Source organism: Dicentrarchus labrax, unplaced genomic scaffold, assembly GCF_905237075.1.
Source record: "Dicentrarchus labrax unplaced genomic scaffold, dlabrax2021, whole genome shotgun sequence".
NCBI classification, from domain to species: domain Eukaryota; kingdom Metazoa; phylum Chordata; class Actinopteri; family Moronidae; genus Dicentrarchus; species Dicentrarchus labrax.
Window position 1 is genome coordinate 12334055 of NW_026136714.1, and position 22901 is coordinate 12356955.

A 22901-nucleotide genomic window follows, 5' to 3' on the forward strand; every position below is an offset into this window, starting at 1 on the left:
CTAACTGGACTGGTCTGATCTCTAGAGTGTCATCAAGTCAACAAATCAGGGACACAAATTATGCTTTTAAGTCCAAGGATCATTACATTTTTACAAAAAAGGAGGCAATGAACATCATTTCTCAAAATTAGTGTCATGTTAACACAAATTTAGTTAGGTCTGGAAAGACAAAACAACCTTACAAAACAAAACAAAAAATATATCATGGTATCAAGGTTCACTGTCATTTTACAACACATGGTTGCACAATAAAGTGTCCATTGTGACCTCTTCATATGACACGATGATCCACACAAACTGACATTATGACCACAGACAGTTGAAGTAAATAACACTGATTATCTCATTATCATGGCACCTGTCAGTGGTTAGGAAAAAAGTGGTCCAAGGAAGGAAAAGTGGTGAACCGGCAACAGGGTCATGGGCCAAGGCTCACTGATGCGTGTGGGGAGCTGGTCTGTATGGTTTATATACAAATATTTAAATCAGAGTAGATTTTTACAAATTGAAGCCATTACATGCATTAACTGATACAAAAATGTGTCATTGAGTAAGATACATTAGGAACCAGTGTGTAGGATTTAGTGGCCTCTGGAGGTGCATGTAAGTGTGTAAGAAAAACTATGGTGGCTGCAAAAGTCACAAAAAATGTGAAAAGCCATATTTAGAGCCAGTTGTCCATTCTGGGCTACTGTAGAAACAGGGTGGTTCAACAAGGTGGAGAAAAATTCTCATTCTGAGGAACAATTTTTATTTTTCAGGTGATTAAAAACTAATGAAAACATACTTATTGATATTATATTCCATTTCTGCCAGTATATCCTCCTATATACTAAATGTTACACACTGGGCTTTTCAGGTTTAGGGTTTGGGTCATATGAACAGTTTGGGTTGACACAGGCAGCCTATAGGGGGGAGAAAAAGGGGGAACATTTCTGCAGCCGTTAGGGGGGCAATAATTATGTTATATAGGAAAGAGAGAGCACCTGGATGCATTGATACGAGTAAAGCAGATTTGGGAAGGACTCTTTCAATGGGCCTCTTCTGTGTGATAAATCAAATGATAAAAATTCAAGCAGTAGAATAGAGCACTGCAGCAGCACCAACCCTGTGGTGATGTCCTCATCCTTGTTTTCGTTTCATGAGCAAATAAATCTGAATGTTCAGCTATGAAACTATTATTCTCAATGACATTAAATGTTAAAAAAAATTAAAAAATTACATATTATTTCCTTTCTTATTTCCTATCACATTAAATCAAATGCAATTGTATTTAGCACGATGATCAACTACTGTAGTCAAGTGGCAAGAGATGAGAGTAGGAAAAAGTAGCCAAAACTTCATGACAGCCCTTTTGATTATAAACCATGTGTGATATGTTAATTTAATTTTAGACATGTTACATTATATTAACCCAACTGTTTTCAATTTCTTTAATTGAAGACACACTCCACACCATGAATGAATTATTAAGAAACTAATGAAGTGGATAGAAAAGCAAGTGAATTGGAAAGAGAGAGAGCAAAAAACAAAAAAGGAAAGCATGAATTATCAACCTAATTTTCCATCTCTGCCATCAATGCTTATGAAGTCGAAACTGTCATTTTTGGCATGGTAGTAATTTCTTTTGGCCCATGGCGGACTCTCTGACTCATGAGAGAGAGGTGGTGGAATACAGATGGTGTGTTTCCGAAGCTCCTGAGAGCAGGACAAGACCTCCATTCAGGTCGTCCTCTCCAACCACTGATTATGACCAACAACAGAAGTTTAGCAAACGTCTGTTCCAACACTATGTTTTATTCAAATCAAACCTCAATTCATCCAAATTAATCTGATTGAGATGAAAGCTATGGCTGCAGGAAACACCTTGTCCAGAGAAATACATTTTAAATTTGCTTAAGTCAATCCAGGTGGGTCTCAGGAAAGCCAGTGGGGAAATTTCATGGCGGATGCAAGATAATTTACCCTCCTGACCTGATTAGAATAAATTATGAAACAGCTCCCTTTCAGTCTTTAGAGATTATGTGTAAAATGTGATGAAATTGACCTTATTTTTGTATATGTAACTTTCAGTTTCCGTTGTTAATAACACCAGTGGCTGTTAAGTGAACTGCAGTCAGCATCCCATTGCTTGTGCTCGCGCTCCCTACACAGTCCCTACACAAGTGAGCATCATCCTGGGCATCAGCCAAAAGTACACAAAACCGAGCACTGGCAATTAAATTACAATCACACTTAGAATGCCATTACTATCTGCAAAGTTCCTATATTTTATTTGGACCACAGACTCCATGTTACTGAATCAGATCCACAATCTTCCATTCTGGACAAACCAAACACTGGCTCTAGAGAGGGCCTTCGCATTTTTTACGTTTTTCCCAGCCACCTTAGTCTCTCCTACTACACTCTTGCAATGAGTTGTAACCTGTACCGCTGGATGCCACTAAATCCTACACACTGAACCTTCAAGGAAAAGGATCTGAGTACTTCTTTAAGAACAGCTAAATAGATGCATGTTTGCCTTTTCGTGTTTGTATCTTTTGATTTGTTGAGTAATTAATTTTTTTCTGTGTGAGAAGTGCTCTTTGTGTCAAGGAATGAAGATTCAAGACTTTAAAAAAGGAACCTTTTTGTCTGGTATTTATTGATACTAGGGGAAATCTACACAGTTCTGTTCAATATCTGGGTTTGCTGTAAGTTTTTCAATGGTTATCCACTCGAGGGCAGTCAGTCTTAGGTCATGTTATATATCAAAGCTACATATAAGTTTGAAAAGTAACACTTCATTTTAGAAAATAAAACCAAAGCCCAACATGGTCCACTTGACACAGTCACTCAACAAAATCAACTAGTCATCTGTGAAAATGGCTGTTGATGAGAACTTCTTATCTGCAGCCAATAATCTATTTATCCCAACTCTATCTGCTTGAGTGGTAATGTATTATTGTAAATGAGGCCAGAGAAGGCCCTCGCGGTTCAGTGAGAGAACAAGTGTGTGTGAGATCTAGTGCAGTATGTAAACCGTTTGACATCAGTGTTTGGGATTTCTTTATGAGAACATCTGTGGCAGCTGCCCTATAAATTCCCTGTGTTGAGAAAACAGGAACAAAAAGTTCCATTTTTGTATGGCAGTGTACCATGGCGAGAAGTGGACCTAGTCGTGCTTCATCTGGAGCGCCATGGCCAGCGTTTAGGGAAAGTCAAATCGGGGATGGAGAACTGAGACAGTGTTACTGTATGTTTACAAGTCTGTTCTGCATAGCAACAGCCAAAAGTGAGCTTCTTATTGATGGCCATCATATCAAACCCAGAGGACGGACAGACACATCTCATCAACTTTCTTTTAATTCTACAGACCACCAAGTCTCAAGTCTTTCATGTGTGTTTACTAAATTACTTCCTTACCTCTGTCAAGACTTGCATGTGTTATTCTCTTTACTGTTGAGCAATATTGGTTGATATATGCTTTCTCTGCTGTAGGAATGTCCTCAGTGTCAGTACTCTTGCAGCCTCTGCACTCTACACTTTTAGCCCAGCCTCATAAAGGAAGACCTTTTTTTTTATTACAGTGTTCAAGTATTTGAAATAGTCTTGGTATCATATGATAGAAATCATCTTAGCAAATGTTTACTTTCAGTGACGTAATGCCAAATTGTGTCCTTACAATCAGACCAGAAATTATGTACACATATTCCCCAATTTTAGGTTATAAACACTCAAAGTTCAAAAGGTCCACTGTAGCCAGGTGCTGATAAACCTAGGTTACCAAGCAATAAACACAAGAGTAAGATAAAGAAAAAAAGACCATATAAATAAAATAAAAACATTTCAATACAAGTATAATATTTAAATGTATAAAAAGTATAAAAGAGCATATATAAAAACATGCATATTTGTTCCAAACAGTAATTGTAGATGACATTACAGTAGTGTAATGATATTAATTTGAATTACATGTGGGATGATGAAATTTTACAATCTACATGTTTGTTGTAGGCTTACATAGGTTAAATGTCACATTGTGAATGAGCAGCATAAGAGTTTAAAAATACTGTGTGGTAGCAGCAGAAATATATATTTTTTGTAGCCTATATAGTCGTTGTAAAGAGGAGACCATTGTTGTTATTATTCACAGTGCCTGCTCCTTGTCGTATATTTTTTAATTCATTTGAATACATTTTTATTATATAGAAATGTAATTTAGATTCTACGCAGCACTTTCAACACAATGTCCGACAGTGAAATTTCTAAGGGGAAGAAAAACGACCGTTGAACCATGAAAACCATCCATTATTCATAAATACTATGTATGAGCTGACATTTTAATTTTATTTTCAATCGGTGAAATGTGTTGAAACTGCGGTACTGGTTGTTAAAATAGATAAACATTGAGCGAGCTGTAGTGGAGCTGCAGCTGGTCCTGTGTCTGTCTGTCGGCTGGTAGACGAACTTTAACGGAGGTTAAAGTAAAATGTACTTTCCCAGGATGATAGGGCTTACACAAACTCAGCTGTTCGTTTTTTTTTTATAGTTGTCGTCGATTTTACTTTTGCTGTAAATGTTAGCTAAGCTAATCAAGCTAGCTAGCATGCTACAGTGACTTTTCCTCCACAGCAAGAAGAGGATACTCTCAGTGTATCCTGATGGCTTCAGCTTCTGCAGTTGAAAAAGGTTTGAAATGCCTGTTTTTCTTTACCTAATGTTAATGCTGAAGTTATATTTTAACTGGACACTGGTTTACACAACCCTGTTTCTACGTAAAGCCTCTGCAGCTAGCTAATAATAAGCCACATTCATTTCCTGGGAACAATACTGTTATAACTTTTTGTTATGTCGATTAAGTTCACGTTGCTATAATTTAGATGGGATGAACTGAATATTACTAACGTTATAATAGTAGGGAAATAAAAAGATGTTATTTTAATTTTGCTATGTCTTCGTCTGTCTACTATAAGGACACTTATGTATAAATTAGACTAAATTAACTAGCTATCTTTGTTTGGTGAAGTAAGAATTGTGTTTTAAAGATGTGTTGCAAAGCACAGTTAACTAATGAAATGTGTATATTATTCAACAGCAACATGGCATGTAGGTGACAGTTGTCTGGCTCCTGACCCGAGAGATGGTGCCCTGCGAGAATCCACCATTCAGAGACTGACCACCTCTCATAATAGTGATACCATAGCGTGGGTGGTTTTCACTAACAGCAGGAAAGATGAAGGACAGGAGGAAGCTGTACCTGTCTCGAAGCTCGTGAGACCAGGCTTGAATCACTTCACCCAGGAGAAACCGGTGTTTCCCAGCAGTGTCACAGACCCCAGTCTACTTGTCCCCTTAGAGCTGAGTGATGTTGCTGGAGACAGAGTCCCTTACACCATCAACAGATACCTGAGGGATTACCAGAGAGAAGGTATCAGGTTCATTTACAACAACTACATGCGTTCCAGCGGTTGTATCCTGGGGGACGACATGGGCCTGGGGAAAACTGTACAGGTACAAAGTACAGCTGCAAAACTATTTTCAGACTCATTTAAATGTCTGCATTTAAGCTTCACATGGCTGTCTCTCATGCTTTCATTCTCTCCCTTAGGTCATTGGTTTTCTTGCTGCTGTGTTGCACAAAACTGGCACATGGGAGGACATCCATAACAACAGGCCTCAGTTTCTGCAGAGTCAGATGACTTCCAAGCAAAGTAAACCCAACAAAGTGAGTATTAAAATATTCTACTTATATAAAGAAATATTATGAATCAAAAAACAACGTATCAGGAGAAATAAAATGCCGGTTGCATTCAGTTAATTTGCAGCAATAGTGTAAAGCGAGAATTGATTTGTCATGAGCATGTTTTGGTGCTTGTCTAGGTGTTCCTCATTGTGGCCCCACTGTCAGTGCTTTATAATTGGAAAGATGAACTGGACACATGGGGTCACTTCCAGTGTGTGGTGGTCCACGGTCTGAGGAAAGAGGAGGAGCTGGCTCGCATCAAGAAGGGACGCATTGAGATTGCTCTCACCACCTATGAGACTCTGCGCCTTTGTCTGGAACAGTTTAACAAGTAATAACCATGCTCAACACACTCAAGCAACAAATATGTGCTCTGTATACATACATTTAAATTATTTCTTAAATATGTGATCAATTCTTTTTATAATTGTATATTTTGTAATTGTATTTTGGTACTTTAACACTGTAACTATACTTTTTTTCTCTGCGCAGCATAGACTGGTCGGCTGTGGTTGTGGATGAGGCCCACAAGATAAAAAATCCAAACTCTCAGATCACTCAGGCCATGAAGGATCTGAAATGTAAGGTCAGAGAGCTTTATTTTTCTGTTATTATTTACTTATTATTTTAATTGTGCCACCATCATAATTATCAGCTACTAAAATAATAGGGTTAGCCTTTTTTGGACCATGGTTTTAATGCAAGCTTCTATTTCCATCAGATCAGAATTGGCCTCACTGGCACCATCTTACAGAACAACCTTGAGGAGCTGTGGTGTGTCATGGACTGGTAAGTTAAGAGAGAATTAATACATTTGTCACTGGCATATTTACAAGCACATATCATGTCATTTGCTTCCCTGTAGTGAAAAGGATTGCGATTTGCAACTTTTTGCTTTAATATATATATTTTTTATTTTATTTAGGGCCATACCTGGTTGTCTTGGCAGCTCAGGACATTTTAAGAACAAGTTTTCAGATCCGATTGAGCAAGGGCAGAGGCACAGTGCAACCAAACGTGCTCTGGCTACAGGGAGGAAGACTGTCAGAGCCTTGGCAAGAAAGATTTCCCACTGGTTCCTTAGAAGAACTAAAACTATCATCAAGAAACAACTGCCTAAGAAGGATGACAGGGTAAGATTGGTTAAGTCAAACCAGATTCTATCATTTTAATCACTTTCTATTTTCTGGAAACTCACAATTCACCATCTACACAACAATATCCCATTTCCATAATATTTAGATGAAGGTCTAGGATGTCTAAATGCATTCCTCAAAGAAATCCTGTGTTGTGTTTTTCTTCTAGGTGGTGTATTGCTCTCTGACAGACTTCCAGCAGACTGTGTATCAGACAGTGCTGGACAGCGAAGATGTGACGTTACTGCTGAGATCTTCGGAGAAATGTGACTGTCAAAGTGGACGTACCCGCAGAGGCTGCTGCTATAAAGTTAGATCCCCTTTACAATTGTGTGGTTATTGTAATGGATGTAATTGTATTGAATCAAGAGATTATTTTTTTATAACATCTTACAACATCTAAGTTAATTAAAATCACCTTAACACATGAACGAACCCTTCATTTTTGCATTTGAATGACATTCATGAAAAACCTTGATATGGTTAAAAAAAAAATTAAAGATCTAGCCCTCAAATAGTATCACTTTCTTTTATTGCAGACAAACTCAGAAGGTGTGGAAATGAAGGTACTGTACTTTAGTTACTTGGCCATATTGAGGAAGGTTGCCAACCATGTAGCGCTGCTTCAGTCCACTGCAGGCACCAGCAAGAAACAGGTAGAAACGGGTTTTGTATACTTGCTCATTAGGTCTATCTCCTGGGCAGCTTTTCAAGACTAAGTTCATACCACATATTCAAGTGATGGATTTGAGTCAGTGTTACAACTCATTTGTTTCTTCCAGGAAAAGTATGTGGGTGGCATTTGTGCGAAGGTATTCCAAAGGTTTCCAGACTTTGTGCAGAGATGCAAAGATGAAGCTTTTGAGGCCTTGTCGGACCCGATGTACAGTGGAAAGATGAAGGTACAGTTTGGGTATAAAGGCACGGTCACCTGCTTATTATGGACTGTTTCAGTGTGGGTGAACATAACTGTATGTTTTTACAGGTTTTGCAGAAGCTGCTCAAATATTATCTGCAAAAGAGAGACAAAATACTTCTTTTCTCTCTCTCAACCAAGGTAAGAGCTGTATTTGTGCGTATTTAAATCTCTCTTTTGTGTGTCAATGAGTTCACGCTTGTGATTGCAGAGATGTACTGTATATTGTGTGAGAGTTGGATGAGCAGCAGGGCAAGTTTCCCCGTAGAAAAACAACTAGATGCTCGCAGTGATGTAATCTAAATAGGATTTTAGATTCTGTCAGAGTTGGAGTACGCTCGTTGGTTTTAGAGCTTTACGCCCAAACCCATCAATTCAGCTTTTCAACAAAACAGGCTTGAACACTCTTAATTGCCACGCTGTTATGACTTGTTTATTGAGAAAATAGTAGAAGGAGACATGGTTTTCTCATGACATAGATTTATAGGTAAGCCTCAGGGTTTTATAAGTGATGGCGATTAGAGTTTTAAAGATAATTAGACTCTGCAGAGTCTAATGGCTGCTGTCACCTGAGACAGTATGATAACATTTCTGGCTACTATGAGGTCATATTTTTATGGCCTTTGTTATGCTTTTTTGGGAACCATAGAGTCTGTACAGTTTTTATTGCACTCAGTATTACCCCTATAGTATATCTATAAATATACAAGCCTGGGGATATTCTGTTTGTTTTTTTATGAAATTTGTTAGTCTAGCATTTACATTTTTTATCTCTCATACATTTCAACTTTTAAAATAAGTGAATTCTCATAGTAGATGTAGAGATGTTCAGTTTTTATGCAGTTGATTCATGTGGCTTGAACCCATCACAAGTGTTTGCTGTGTGTTCTGAACCTGTCAGCTGTTAGATGTGCTGGAGAGCTACTGCATGGCAGAGGGGCTGGACTACAGCAGGTTGGACGGAACCACCAAAGCCAGAGAGAGACTCCAGATTGTCAAAGAGTTCAACAGCTCCTCCCACACCAACCTATGCCTGGTTTCCACCATGTTAGTTGAATAATATAAATCAGATAAAGAACATTTTGGGCCTAGAATTTGATATTTAAGCTATACCAGTATGCTATATTTAATATGGTGTCTGCTACAGTTATTTCTGTTTTCAGTAAGTGCTTAATTTAAACATATTTATACCCTTGATTATGCCGATAACTGACTCTTTGTTTTATCAGGGCAGGTGGACTTGGTCTTAACTTTGTAGGGGCCAATGTGGTCGTGCTTTTTGACCCCACATGGAACCCAGCCAATGACCTCCAAGCTATTGACAGGTAGGTTGTGGGCCATATCTTGGCAGAGTTTACACAGTATTCTAATGTATTTTAGAAGCTTTAGAAGTTGAATTTAATAAATATTCTTGCTGTTGCTTTTCTGAGTGGACTTCAAAAAGCACTAAATCTGCCAGTATAGCGTACCTAGTTATATTCAGTGCTGACTGGTGGTTTATGTGCATGATTCTTGTGTGTTGATATGCTTGTGTCTCTCTTCAGGGCATATCGTATTGGCCAGTGCAGGGATGTTACTGTTCTTAGGCTGATCTCACTGGGGACTGTAGAGGAGGTTATCTACCTCAGACAAGTTTACAAACAGGTACCAGATATTAACCACGTAATTATAATGCACAAATGATTCACATGTTGTTACACTGTGGCTATCTGCTTTACTACCTGTGAGACACATAGTAATTTTATTTGACAGTGCTTCAAAATTTGAGTCATTTTCTGTATCTTCTTTTCCATCTAACAGCAATTGCAGTGCTCAGTTGTGGGCAAGGAGAGTGCCCGGCGGTACTTTGAGGCAGTGCAGGGGCATGGTGTCCATAAGGGGGAGCTGTTTGGGCTCAAAAACCTCTTCAGACTGCAGACCCAAGGGACATGCCTCACTCGCACGATACTAGAGGTTAGATTGCCATCGTGCCTTTTATTGTTTGAGTTATGATGTGTTCTACTGTTCTACTGCCTTGACCCCCCTTGTCCCACCTCGTCTCACAAGGTCTCAAAAAACGGATAACAGAACTTTATTTTTATTCTTTTGAATTGACTCTTATTTTGTCATATGGACAAGCAATGGAGCCCTTAGCTAGGCATGTTGCACTTAATGTTCTTTCCTCTCAATATCAGAACATCAGTCCTTTGTTGATAATTACATTGTCATTGAGTTGATGCTATACAATGAAATGTTTATCTTTTTTGCGTGTCTCACTTTTGCTCTTCCTCTCAGCGAGAAGGGCAAGTGGAGTCCGGTGTAATGACAACCAGCACACACACAGGCGAAGAGAAGGAGGAGGAGGAGGAGACGAAGGGAGTTAGCGTGAGTAGCTCTGCCGTTCTCAGAGACCCAGAACATAGAGCACTCATCTTTCCCATCCCTCACTCTGTCTTCTTTCCCAGGCGGCCCACTCATCCTCCCATTCCCACGTGAAAGAGGGAATACCTCAAACAGGGACCTTCCTGTCTGTCAGTCAACCAACCAACCCACACAATCTCATTTAACTTTTTCTGTCTGAGCTCCAGTTTCTTTTCTTTATTGCTTCCTCAGTTCTTTGTTTTAATATGCTTCCTCTTTTCTCTAAGGGGCTTATTGAGCTATGTCACATTTATGCTAACAACAGCTTCTCAAAATTGTCAAATTGAGATAAATGATGGTACTTTTAAATGAAGAACATGAAGAAAGTGATAGTGTTCAGTCAGTCAGTATCACATACTCACCCTGCGGTAGGCTTTAAAAGCGGTTGTAAAAAGTTTGTAGTTTCCTCACAGCAGCTGTGGTTAGCTTGAGTTCAGGCAGTTACAATAGATTCATATGGTGAATTTTGTTTTACAGTGGAAAAAAAGTAACAAAAATATCACCATTAATACCACTCCTGTTTCAGAAGTTATATTTTCAGCAAAATATGGCTAATTACACTGCTTTCAGGTCACACTATCATCATTCTCAAACTGAAGCCCCCTTGAAGCAGTGTATTTGCCTGAAGTATGAGTGTTTGCAACATACTGAGCATTAGCTTAGCGTTTGTTAGAAGTTGGAGTCATAATTGGAATCCATTGTAACGAACTGGAGTTTTCACACTGACAGTAAACAGGAGCTGTGGTCAGCTTTAATTCAGACATGGGGAATAAGTATTTAATGCTCTTTAAAAAAAAACACAATGCAGTAGATGTGAATGATGTATCACTAAGAGAAAGCATTTATATCCTTAATTCTTTTTTTATTTTGCAAAACTGAGGATGAAATTCTCTTTGTCTGCCTCTCACTTTGTCTCTGATGCTGTGTGAAACAGCTGGATGTAATTACTTGCTTGTCCTAATGGAAACAGTAGACCACACTGAAGTCTATCAGCTGTTTATTTACACAGTGATACCCCTTATCATCCTGTTCCCAGCCAGGTCCTTTTTGCTGGACTGTTGCTCCACTGAGGCCATTCAGATTCTTCTCAGAAATACAGAATACACTGGGGTGCCTTAACACGCACAGAAAGAGGCTCGGAGCGTGTAAGCACCAGCGTGCACACAAGTATAGCAGACTTGGGGCAGAGTCATCTAGTTGGCAGATTTTGTGAAATTAGAATCACTGTTGGTGGTCGCTCCAATAAAGGCCCATTCATATATCTCCATGGAATGCTATGACCCCTTTTGTTTTCTTCATATTACATCACGATGGAGGGCATATGTCGCACGGATGTTTATTATGATTTATTGTTACAGACATCTGTTTTGTATTACACGATGAACTCTCAAATGGGCTGGTCCAGAAAAGATGGCATAGATGAGGGAAGTAAAGAATTTGTAGCCTTTTGCTGCAATTTTCTAGCTAAATCTTTTTTACACAGTATATATACAGTTTATTTATTTATCATATCAATTTATTGTTCTCATACTGCCTACCTTGTGCCGAGTTCTATTCCAGTCTGTCCCTTCTTTAATTTAGTTGTTTGTTTCTACTGTTATATCTAAGGAACCAGGAGATTCTCGGACTACAGATGGCCATGTAATGAGTGATGAACCAGCCAAGCAGAACAGAGATGCATCAAAGGTCCCCAGAGGGGTGCTGGACTTCAGCAGTGCGAGTGAAGAGGATGAGGAGGAGCAGGGGTTTAAGAGGAAGGTGTCAAACCCCAGTGCAGTGGATAGCAACAGGGGTGGGAATGCTGCCACTGGTCCTGGTCGAATGAGTCTCCTCCAGCATGGTTTCTCCCGACTCCTTGAAAGGTTCAAAGGAAAAACAGAGTTAGGAGGAGAGGACAGTAGTCCTGGTGTTGAAGAAAGCCTCTCTGAGGAAGATGTTGAGGATCAAAAGAGGGAGGGTTCCTCCTCTGGCATCTGCAAGAGCTCAAATACCGGAAATGGTGCAGTCTGTCTCCCTAAATTAGGAACGAAAACTTGGGACATCTCTAGCAGTTCAGACAGGGACGAGAGGGAGAATGGAGTTGGGGGGAGACAAGAGAGGGTTTCTCTGATGAAACAGCATGATGATGCCGTAAGAAAGAGACAGGACCTGAAAGGGGGGACAAATAACACAATTACAGTGGATGAGGAGAGTGATGAAAATTCCTCACCAGACAAAAAGAAACTTAACAAGCTCAAAACTACAGTTGCAAGAGTGCGTCGCTTTGAGGACTACTCGGATGAATCTGAGGATTTGGACATAGAGGCAATGACGGGGCCCAAGAAGGACGCTTTAAATTCACACAATACAGGACGAGACAGAGGGAGAGGAAGGCTGGACCACAACAGAAAGAGGCAAAGTGCTAGCGTCAGGGACAAGGCCAGATCCAAATACTCAGAAGACATAGAGACATTCACATCTTCAGAAGATGAACATACTCCTGTTAAGAAAGGAAGATCTAAAGGATGCAACCTCTCCTCTCCACAGACAGAGAGATCCAGGGTTGAGTTGCCAAAAAGTGGGCAAAGAGCAACAACAGCCGACAGGACCGAGAGACAAGCAGGGGTGCCCAAAGCTGTCTCATTTACAAGTCTGAAAAATCCGACATCCCCGGCATCCAAAGGAAAGGGTGGATCTATTGACAGTGTACTAGGTCAGATTCAATACCTTTTTTTTAAAGAAAAATATGCTAATCATTTTGACTTAACTTGATGTTAATTATATATATTTCTGCTTAAAGGGGGTGTACAGGAGGTGATGTATACTCACTCCAACCAGCGTGTTGTGGGCGGGAGCAAAGCAGAGGAGGTGATCAGCAGAGCTGCTGTACGAGATGTGTTCGAACGCAAGATGTACTCTCAGCTCCCAGCCAATCACCTTCTAGGCACCCAGGAGGTACATAGCGTGTTGACACTGGTCTGGTTAAGTCATTTTTCAAACATATAATTGTGCTTGTATCGGCCATAGCCCCAATCCAGCATCGTAGCAACGTAATGATGGCTAGTTTACAGATGAGTGGAAAATGTAATCTTTTTTTTCCTGTCCCTTAGAACATTCTAGATAGTTGATGATTTGTCAAAGTTTGGAGAGGAATTGGGATTACTTCTTGCCATCCCAAATTAGATTAGATTAACCAAATTACATTTGAAAAACTTAACAGGAATATATTTCTCCAGTTACAATAATCCACAGACCTCGCCATAAACAGTGTCATTTAGACCCGTTTTCTACCAAAAGTGTGCCTGGAAATTGCATGTGTAGAATAAGGCTTGCCAGTACTGTATCAGACACACATGCTCACTACGACATGAGAGTGGATGTAAACACATACTGATCTTTGTAGATTACCTATAGTTTGTGGTGCTAGTAGCAGCACTGTAGGTTACCTATATTCAAATATGTGGTCCAAAATGTTCACGTCAACTATCATGTCTACATAAGTCTGCACATCTTAGCTAAAGGTACTGACTGGAGACAGTTGGTGAGCAAACTGGGTAAAATATCTTCAAACAAATGGTTCATAAAGAGATTTGCAGACAACTTTGGGTTGGGTTGTATTGGGTTAATATCTGACATTAAAAACGTGAAAATCTGAACAAAATAAAAACGTTATTATTAAATAGATGCCACCTAATAAGAGAAACATGTATGTTTTGGGTTGATTTTTTTCTGTTTGTCTTAATCCTTAATTTCTAAGAACAAATAGATTGAGTCTGAGACAAAATAACTAGCCCAGCCTTGAGCTGGTCACTGCTTTTATAAAACTTCACTCTTGTTGTTGATTGTACCAGAGCCTGTCAGCGAGCCCAAAAGACAGTCAGCCTTGCCCTTCTGCTGTCGGACCGGAGAAGCCCAGTGTGGACTATCCAGTCACCTTCGCCGGCAAGAGTGTGCACCAAACCAGACACACCACTTTCATCATTGGAGAGACTCCCCAGGCCATATGCAGGTACTGATAGGGGTGTCAAAGGAGCTTAGGTGAAGAGAAAAAAACAGATGCGAAAATGTGAGAGGAAGTTAGAGAGAAAGGAGTTAAAGAAAAAGAGCATATTGTAGGATATGATTAATGTACCAGAAGGGTAATTGAGGGCAGGACAGTCATGGGTAGATGTAGAGAAGAAGGTTTGAATGGGAATAAAGTAGGCCAGTGGATGAAAGGAGGAAAGGGGGTGTAAAGAGTGTAGTAGAAGAGAGTAATTCCTGGAAGTGTAGGGAAGTAGGCCAAAATTCACCACAGATATGGTGTTGAGCGCCCCTACCTGGGCCTCAGGAATTGTGTGTGTGTTTAGCAAGAGACCACCTCTGAGCTTTTCCTTCCACCTATTTCCCAGCATCATGCCAAAGATTACCCAGTTATGTTCAGGCCCAACAGTGCAGGAGTTTTCCCCTCCACAACCACAGCCCTCCTGAGACTAACCAAAAATGATAGCCCGAGGACTTCCAAACCCACACTGATCACACACGTCCTAACAAGCATTCACACATACATACAGACACACAGTACTCAAATACACAACTCTGTCCTGCTGCATCAACTCCTTACCTTCCCAAACTTGTATACAGACACACAGACACCTTTGTGGCTCTAATCTCACTCCCCAAGGGGAAGACTGTATCTCTGCCCAGAGGCTCACCGGGGAGTGAAAATACACACTAGTTATATTGATATCCCCTCAATTAACCTTGCTGTTTTAATGATTTAAATCCACATGCACGTCATGTTTTACTGCCGTTACTTTTATTTATTGTTTTTCCAGTGAAAGCCACAAATGGTAATAACACCACCATAATGCAGCTGTACCACCAGTGACTTTGAAGTATTTCTGTCCCAGAGTCTAGTTAGACCAAAGTTTTAATGACTGCCTAGAAGCTCAGGAAAAACACCTCATACTGCGTGGCTGTCTGGATATGAGCCTGAATATGTGGACAACTATTCATTTTAGGCTAGGCCTGACAGACCCACAGAATATCTGATTAATAGTATAGGCCTTGTGGCTTTTTAAAGACATTTTACACGTGATTTAAACTAACATACAGTATGCTGACAATTCTGGCCTTGTACTGACAGTGTGTTTATTGACAGGATATTAGCAGGTGCTATTAGTTATAAAAATTGGGTTTTATAACTCTGTTTTTTCACAATTAATCTCTGTCTTTGTGTCTCTGTGCTTATGTGTAGGCAGCAGCTGGAGGAAATGGCGGAAAAACTTAAATATCCTTCTGTCCATCAGTTTGCAGAGGAGATTCTTAGAAGAAACTCAACCCAGAGACTGGCCTGGCTACGACAGTATTACACTTCACTGAACCACCCTGACCTGGCTAATACAGTCGCAAACAACTTCCCACAACCTGATTCAGCACAGACCTCCTCCTCCTCCACAAAATCCGCCAAAACAGCTGCCACAAAATCTCACGCAGATACTAGAACCCCACAAAAGGATGTTCCAACAGCCAAGAAAAAGCCTAAATACAATCAGAAGAATCCTGAACTCAAAGCTAAGCCTGAAACCCCACAAAACAATGTTTGTGCACCACAGAAAAAGCCTAGAAACCCACAAAATGATGTTCGAGAACCCCAGAAAAAGAAAAAGATCCCACAAAAGAATGTTCTAGAGCCTTTAAGTGATGTCCCAAGCCTTGAGTCAGAGGAGCAGGAGCAGACGGTCTGCGGTGCCAGAAGACATAAGAGGACAAAGAGGGGTAGTGTTTCGAGTCCTGGAGCCTTCAGAGATGGTGGTGGTCTTGGCTTGGATCAGGCCAGCAGCAGTGGTCTGGGGTCCGGGGAGGCTGCTGCTTTCCTGAACCGCACAGACAGAGATACCCCTTCTTTTCCGGACCTCAGCCATGGCAGGGCCACCACGTTTCCTAAACCCACAGCACAGGGAATGGAGCGAGAGCAAAAATTGCCTCCCAGGACCAGGGAAACCTTTCAAGGCCAGAGAGAAAATCCTCAGACCCCTTCTCCTCCTGAGCAGGCCACATCTATCTCCAGTCCCCATTCCTTCCTCACAGATCTGATAGGAGACACCTCAATCCTTGACGATTTGTTAAAACCCAAACGCAGAGGCGCACAACAGAGGAACACCCCAAAAACACCCCCTGCACTCTCCTCTGTGTCAGTAAGTACATGTCTCACCACACACTCTCCATCCAGAATCACACTCAACACTGATTCTGCTTCAGCAAACCTCATAGACGCTGCAAAGTCAAACACGCATACTACACACCCAGCGGCATCAAAGGGCAGTCGCAAAAACTTCTGGGACATCCTGAATGAGGGTAATGAGGAGAGTATCAACAGGTTAACAGACCCGGCAGAAGTGCAGAGGGTTTGCATCAACACTAATTTTGTAGCTCGAAGTCGGTCTGGAGAAGAGGAGAGCAAGAGTCTCTGGAAGACTAATGAGAAGTTCCTGTGGAAGAAATAATACAAGAGAGACAATGAGATAGTGTTCAAAATGTATTTTAACCTTTTTAACTTTTGCAGTTCTAAAGGAGATTTAAAAAAAAAAACTGAGTGGATATTTAAAGTGGGCTTTTCTGCCTCCGATTTTTATTTTATTTTAAAATGTCATAATTTGTACCTTTTTTGAAATGTCTTTTTATATGCTCTGATTATTTGAAAATGTTCAGTGTTCATTTATTTATGGGTTTGTAGCACAATGCTGGCTTTTATTTGAATAAACAGGGTGTTTATCACTCTGGAATTTAAACCTGTGTATATTTTATGAAATTTTTTTCCCCAGCTTCTTTCTTTATTTTAAAATGTTTTACCTAAGACATACAACCCCTGAAGAAGCACTCATCTCATCACAGAGGAATTTACTCAGGTAGAAAACAGTGAAAAAATTGAGCCAAACAACAACAAAAATCACAGTAAATATGTAATATAGGACTGCAAATAACAAGTATTTTCATTATCAGTTAATCAGTGCCTCTGCTCACACTGTTGCTGCACCTGATATGAGGTTAAGTGGATGACAGAGAAAACCAAACCCCTGTAGGCATTAGCCATTATTGTTATCGGATACCACAACTGTCATCCGGGGGCTGTTGATGGCCATGCAGGGATATCACTTAAAACCCTGTAAAACACCTCACTGCATCTCACTCCGTCACTCTGAACACCTCACTGCGTCCCACTCCCCATGACAGTGCGCATATAGTGCAGATGAGGTGGTTTACCAACGCTCTGTTCTGCACGGTAATCTGAAACTCTGAAGAGTGGAAGCCGCTGCGCTATTAGTGAAATAACAATAAGCACTTTAATACTTGGAGCTGGACCTGGGGGGAGGAGGGACCAGGGAGTAGTTTTAACACCCAACCCTCCACCCTAACCCTTTCACACTCCTGGTTAAAGTGTGTTTTAAACTCTGTTATGGTGACAGAATTATTTGCACCACTTCACAAAAGCAAAAAAAAAGTTACTGACATATCAAACTTATTGCTTATCAGTAATGTGAAAACAAAGTAAAACCTTACTGTGTGCGTATGTGCAGGAGTGCATGTGTATGTGCTGAACCTCAAAGCTGTGCCTGACCTCTTTCAGCTGTTGCACTGAACCCCAAAGAGAGTGCTCTGTGAAAGTTGTGTTTGGTTGAGCAGAAATCAGAAAGTGCTGATAGCTATCAATAAACAAGGGAAAGGACTACGTGCCTCAACAGAACATGCAGCTTGGTAAATAGTATGTATGTGTGCATGTAGACCTTCTGGGTGGTAGATCACGACTATCTCACACACACACACACACACACATAGGCCACACATCCGTCACACCTGTTCAAATCACAGAAGAGAATAAAAAAGCCCTTTCTCTTATCTCAAACCCTGAACCTTTCCATCTCTGCTTTTCTATGTCTGTGTCACCCACGCCGGAGATCTGCAGATCCCTATCTGTCTTTTTGTAGTCATAGTCCGGTTCGAGTGAGATAGCGGAGAGGCTTAGCAGTGGATGGAGGCTAATGGATGCCAGCTAACATGGCTCAGTGGCAAACAAAGCTTTCTTATCCTTATTGCTAATTGCAGGATTCTGCCAAGGATCTGGAGTGAGACGTACAACCACCATGAGTGATCTGTGACAATGCCTCAAGTCAGTCTTACGATTGTATTTTATGTTATTGCATACCGTTTGGTGCAATTCCCCATACCTAGAGGGAGTCACAAGAACTACCACAAAAGAGTTTTTACACTTATCCTATTAGTGTCTTGTCTCTTTGTGTCAAGGGCAGGGTGAGAAGTCTGTTTATGTTTCCTGCCACTATAACCAGGGTGTCTGTGAGTATGTTATAAACTAGGCAGTCAGTCAGAGCGGCAGAGAGACGGCCCGGGCCATGTAGGTTTATTTGCAGAAGTCAGACTGTGACACCTAGTTTGATTTGATTAGTAAAAAGCTGTGAATGAGGGTTGACCTATGCTGACCTAGGCGTCCAGTCATCTCAGGCTCAGGTTTCCATACATTCACTCTGCAATGTGTTATGAAGGTCTGCAAACTGTCCCTGATTAAGAACTAGCTCTTGTACAAACACATAAAGAAATAAAGCACTAGGGACTTTGGATTAAAATCTAAAGTAATTTCTATATACAAAAAACATCTTTAGGTAACATTTCACTGTATATAGTGTATATATTTTATTCTATTTTCTTTATATTTACTACATTCCCCTGTGCTGCTGTGACGATTTGAATTTCCCATATGGAGGATCAATAAAGGAACATCTTATCTGAAGGATTTGATTTAAATCTCTCTTGTAACTGTACCCTGTGCAGTGTCTACATATTCCGTATTACTTAATTCAACACAAAATTCAGTCACATCACAGAGGATGATTTAACTTAAGTTTCACTGCGACAGAGTTTAACACTCAGAACTTTGGCTAATCTGCTTCATCAGGACTGTGTGGGTGTGGTTTTATTTTTATTATGTTTTTTATTTTATTTATTTGATCAACAGTAACCAAACAACCTGGCAAGTGTCATTGGTGCACAGATGTATGTGACATCACCTTTCTAACTGAGCACCACCCACTTCAAACCAGTGAGAAGAGGCACAAATACATAAATCTCTCATGTGAAATTGCCAAAGCTGTTTTAATTTAGGCATAAAACTGTGCTCATGTTGGATCCCATCACTGATAGTAAGATGCTGGTAGTTTTCAGGGCCTTTAAGTCTGAACAAACATCTATCATTAATGTTTAATTCTCCTCAGGGCAACTGTAATAATGTATCCATCCAACGTGTATTTAACTGACCATCATAGCCGTTTATGAGGGAACAGGATAAACAGTTTGTATCTAAGGCCTATGAAAAAACGTTTAGGTGACTCAGCAAGCAAGCAACTACATTAGGGGGGTACAGAGTCCTCTTGTTGTTACGGTAACAGGCCGAGGAGGTCTCTAAATGTGAAAAAGAACCCCCCCCCTTCATTAGGAAATTACACACCATTTGCCCCTCATTCCTATCCAGTTACCCAGGCAACTGTTAGCTGTAATTTTGGTTAATTCACTGGCTCCTGGGCCCTTCCGTTCCCCATTGTGCCCTGTCATAAAAGAGATATAACACAGATGCACACACACGCACACACACTTGTACAAACTAAGTTTCTGATGCAGTAACAAACACAGTACGAGAGGCTAATCCTCATTTTGTTTGCTTCTCTTTAACCGGCTGGAAATAGGCTGTGCGTGTGAATATCAATGAATAGCGGTGAAGGAAAGGCTAAGCTTAAATCTATTCATTCCCAACACCTGTACATAGCTGTCGGAGTGTGTAAGTGATGGAATTCTAGACAGAGTTGCATAGTTGTTGAAAATAGAGCGTCTTACATCAAACATTGTACAAAAAGACACTTGTCCTCCCTGACCCTGTCCTGTCTTGAAGTTGGGATGGAGGGAGGTCTACTCTTTCACTCCTTTCAGAGCAAAAGGAACGGAAAATTGTGTGTTTTCCCATGGGGTAAATATTGAGAGAGCAGAGATATAAACGTACGGAAGAAAGGCTTTTCTGAGCTGCCTGGGTCTCTGTTGCACTGCCAAAGGCCTGTGCGTCACTTGATCCATTGTTTAGTGTAGAGAGGTCTCGGTAAGCAAGCGGCTGCCTCCCTGCTCCAGCTGCAGCCTTTCTACTGTTTATGTTTGCAGGGCCCTTCGCCTTGAAGTGAGGCTACACAAGCAAAGCCTAGCCATATGTGAGCACTGGACCCGTCAGAGAAGTCACCAGCCTTTTCTTTTCCCTTTTTCGATCCGTCCCTCTCTCTGAAGCTCTTCCTTGTTTAACCCTTTTTCTTCCCCACCTACCATTCTTTTGCCCTCTCTGCCTCTGTTCCTTCGTCTTGTTTGCTTTCCCTCGCTGACAGTGCAGCCCGTCCCTGACAGCCTGCTCCTTTGGAGAAGATGAAGGGTTGGAATTATCTTCTTGAGTTTCAAAGACCTCCAGCCTGAATAGGAGAGAAGTGGTAGGTATTATTACTCCTGTGAGAAATAATTGCCCCTAGAACTCCTCTGTGAGAATGGATCTCCCTGTGCCCAGCAACAAAGTTTGAGAGACAAGGTGGTAATTATGTCACAGAAATATTTCAACTAGTATAAATATTCTAATATTTTTACTGGTGTGTCGTACTGACAAGCACAGCACATTCAGGATATGGAAAACATTCAGAGAGAAAGCCACTGAGGGAAATATGGAGTCAAAAATGCACAGCGTATATAATTGGCTATCGGGGTTTTATATCTTTCCAATAATTCACTCAAATATTTTTATTGGGAGTTCAGCATTATCCAGTGTTGGGGGGGGAATGGCTATCTTGATTCAACAATTATCACGTTAGATTAGACTTCTGAAGCAATGAGGCGATTGAGTTCCAATCTGAAACTAAAACTCCCGGGTCAGCCTGGAAAATTATGCGTATGCGTGTATGTGTCTGAAGGTTAGTGGTCCTGACCTTGGCTCCTGGGTGGGCTGCGGTCACTGTGTGCTTGTCTTGGATCATCTCTGGACCCTTCTGTTTACTGAAACAACAAGCAAGCAGCGTCCAGGGAGGAGAGAGGAGTCACACAGGGAGCATCCTCAAAGGCAGCACCTCTCTCCTTTTCTTACCCCTGCTCAAACACACACACACACACACACACAAGCAAACATACACACACAAGCTGCATGCAGAGACTGTGTTCGCAGTCCTGACCACCCACATAAGCCATGGTCAACCCATTGAAATGAAAACGATGGCTTTCCTTTGACCCCTTTCTTAATGAATCTCTCATCTGCTAGAGGCGTTAGACATGTTGAAGCCAGTTTGACTTAATATTTGTGCTAAAATATGATCCGACTGATGGTAAAACCATTATTCTGTGAGTGCAGGAGAGAAGCTCTCCCACATTGATGCTCTGTAATAGAAGAGAACTATCTTGGCTACCTATAACCGACTATTATGACAGTAGTAATATTGACTTATCAACTCTGAGAACCTCATTTGATGTTAGAGAGGCTTTAAAGCTGGTAAATTAAAAGGTGTCATAAATGTGTGCACTGGATTGCAGATCACCTCAGGTGAGGAAAGTCCCTGCTGTTGAGCAACCACGGAAAACAACTTTGGATTTCAGCTGCAGGTGACATACACACTGCTTTGACTGCCGCTTGGAAGGAGGTGCAATGATAGAAGTATTACAGATAACACACCTTCTGGAAATTCCCACTGGTGGAGAGTAGTGTCATTACATTGAATTAAACTGTTAATTTATGTAAAAGAGATTTTTGGTGGTTTGTGGCTTAATTTAGAATTTTGTACATAGATTTTCTTCTTTTAAGAAACTTGAATCCCTTCATCCTGAGTAGCAAAGTAACTTGGTTAAATTAAATGTAATTGGTAACAACAGATATGCCATCTGGCTTGCTCATTCAGTCTCTTAAATCACCAACGTGCAGAGACTGTTTTTGATAAGTTACAGGCCTAGATCATCATGTGGAAATAACCTGACCCTTCATTAGTTTAAATAATGTGTGTGTGAGAGAGAGCGAGCGAGAGAGAAAGAGAGAGAGTGAGTGAGCGTGTGTGTTCGACCTGCTGCAGAGCAAGGTTACAATTATCAGAAGGCACTGTGAAACCTTTACATTTAGTGCCCTCTAGTGACTATATTGAATATTACCATGATCACAGAGGAAACTACATAGTGAACACATGACATATTTAATGTGCTTTAATACATACATCTATGGTTTTAAAGGATAAAGGGCGTCATGTGCTTGTAAAGATTGTAAAGCCATCCAAGACATATCTGTGATACAAAGTGATATAAACATATTATTTATTGCAGATAGAAATGGTTACACAATAATGAAAATCAATAAGATCGACTTCACAGTCCTATTTTAAACATCTAAATGGACTGTGGACTCCAGATTGCTGCCATTTTGCCTCAGGGATCAATGTTCAAATTGGTAGTCATAGCTCGAACATTTTGTTCTTTGTTCTGTTCTTTGTATTTTTGTGACACAAAAATTTTGTTCAGGGAATAATAAGTGGAGGTCACTCTCTGGCTGCAGGCTGCCCTTCTAGGTCTAATTCTGGATAACGGATGCCATGCCATAAATTATTACTGCTGATAGAAATGTTAAAAACGGTTGTGTCACTTAACTTAATTGACCCTTATTAAGTTGCGTTTGATGCTTGTTGTGTGTCCACTCTGAAAAAGA

The 22901-nt window shown here is 40.6% G+C and overlaps 1 protein-coding gene across 3 annotated transcripts; it reads left to right on the top strand.

The window, feature by feature from the left end:
- The first annotated feature begins 4389 nt into the window (after positions 1-4389).
- On the top strand, positions 4390-16929 carry ercc6l2 (excision repair cross-complementation group 6-like 2). Of its 3 annotated transcripts, XM_051422457.1 has the most exons (21): positions 4390-4671; positions 5078-5493; positions 5591-5707; positions 5863-6056; positions 6218-6311; positions 6447-6514; positions 6651-6858; positions 7031-7171; positions 7401-7517; positions 7644-7763; positions 7847-7918; positions 8679-8824; positions 9007-9102; positions 9322-9421; positions 9578-9730; positions 10052-10141; positions 10222-10287; positions 11786-12869; positions 12957-13111; positions 14008-14165; positions 15396-16929. In XM_051422457.1, the coding sequence occupies exons 1-21, from the start codon at positions 4644-4646 to the stop codon at positions 16642-16644; spliced, it is 4872 nt and encodes a 1623-aa protein (XP_051278417.1). In that variant the 5' UTR covers positions 4390-4643; the 3' UTR covers positions 16645-16929. The 3 variants fall into 3 exon arrangements, with proteins under 3 accessions (XP_051278417.1, XP_051278418.1, XP_051278419.1); XM_051422458.1 differs by lacking the exon at positions 10222-10287; XM_051422459.1 differs by lacking the exons at positions 4390-4671; positions 5078-5493; positions 5591-5707; positions 5863-6056 and having other exon boundaries at positions 6288-6306.
- The last annotated feature ends 5972 nt before the right edge of the window (positions 16930-22901 follow it).

Excerpts from the sequence above, each read along its gene's own strand:
- ercc6l2 (XM_051422457.1), top strand. The coding sequence starts at position 4,644 with ATGGCTTCAGCTTCTGCAGTTGAAAAAG. Across the intron at positions 5,708-5,862 it reads AGCAAAGTAAACCCAACAAA|GTGTTCCTCATTGTGGCCCC; the intron begins GTGAGTATTAAA and ends GTGCTTGTCTAG. Across the intron at positions 6,859-7,030 it reads TGCCTAAGAAGGATGACAGG|GTGGTGTATTGCTCTCTGAC; the intron begins GTAAGATTGGTT and ends TTTTTCTTCTAG.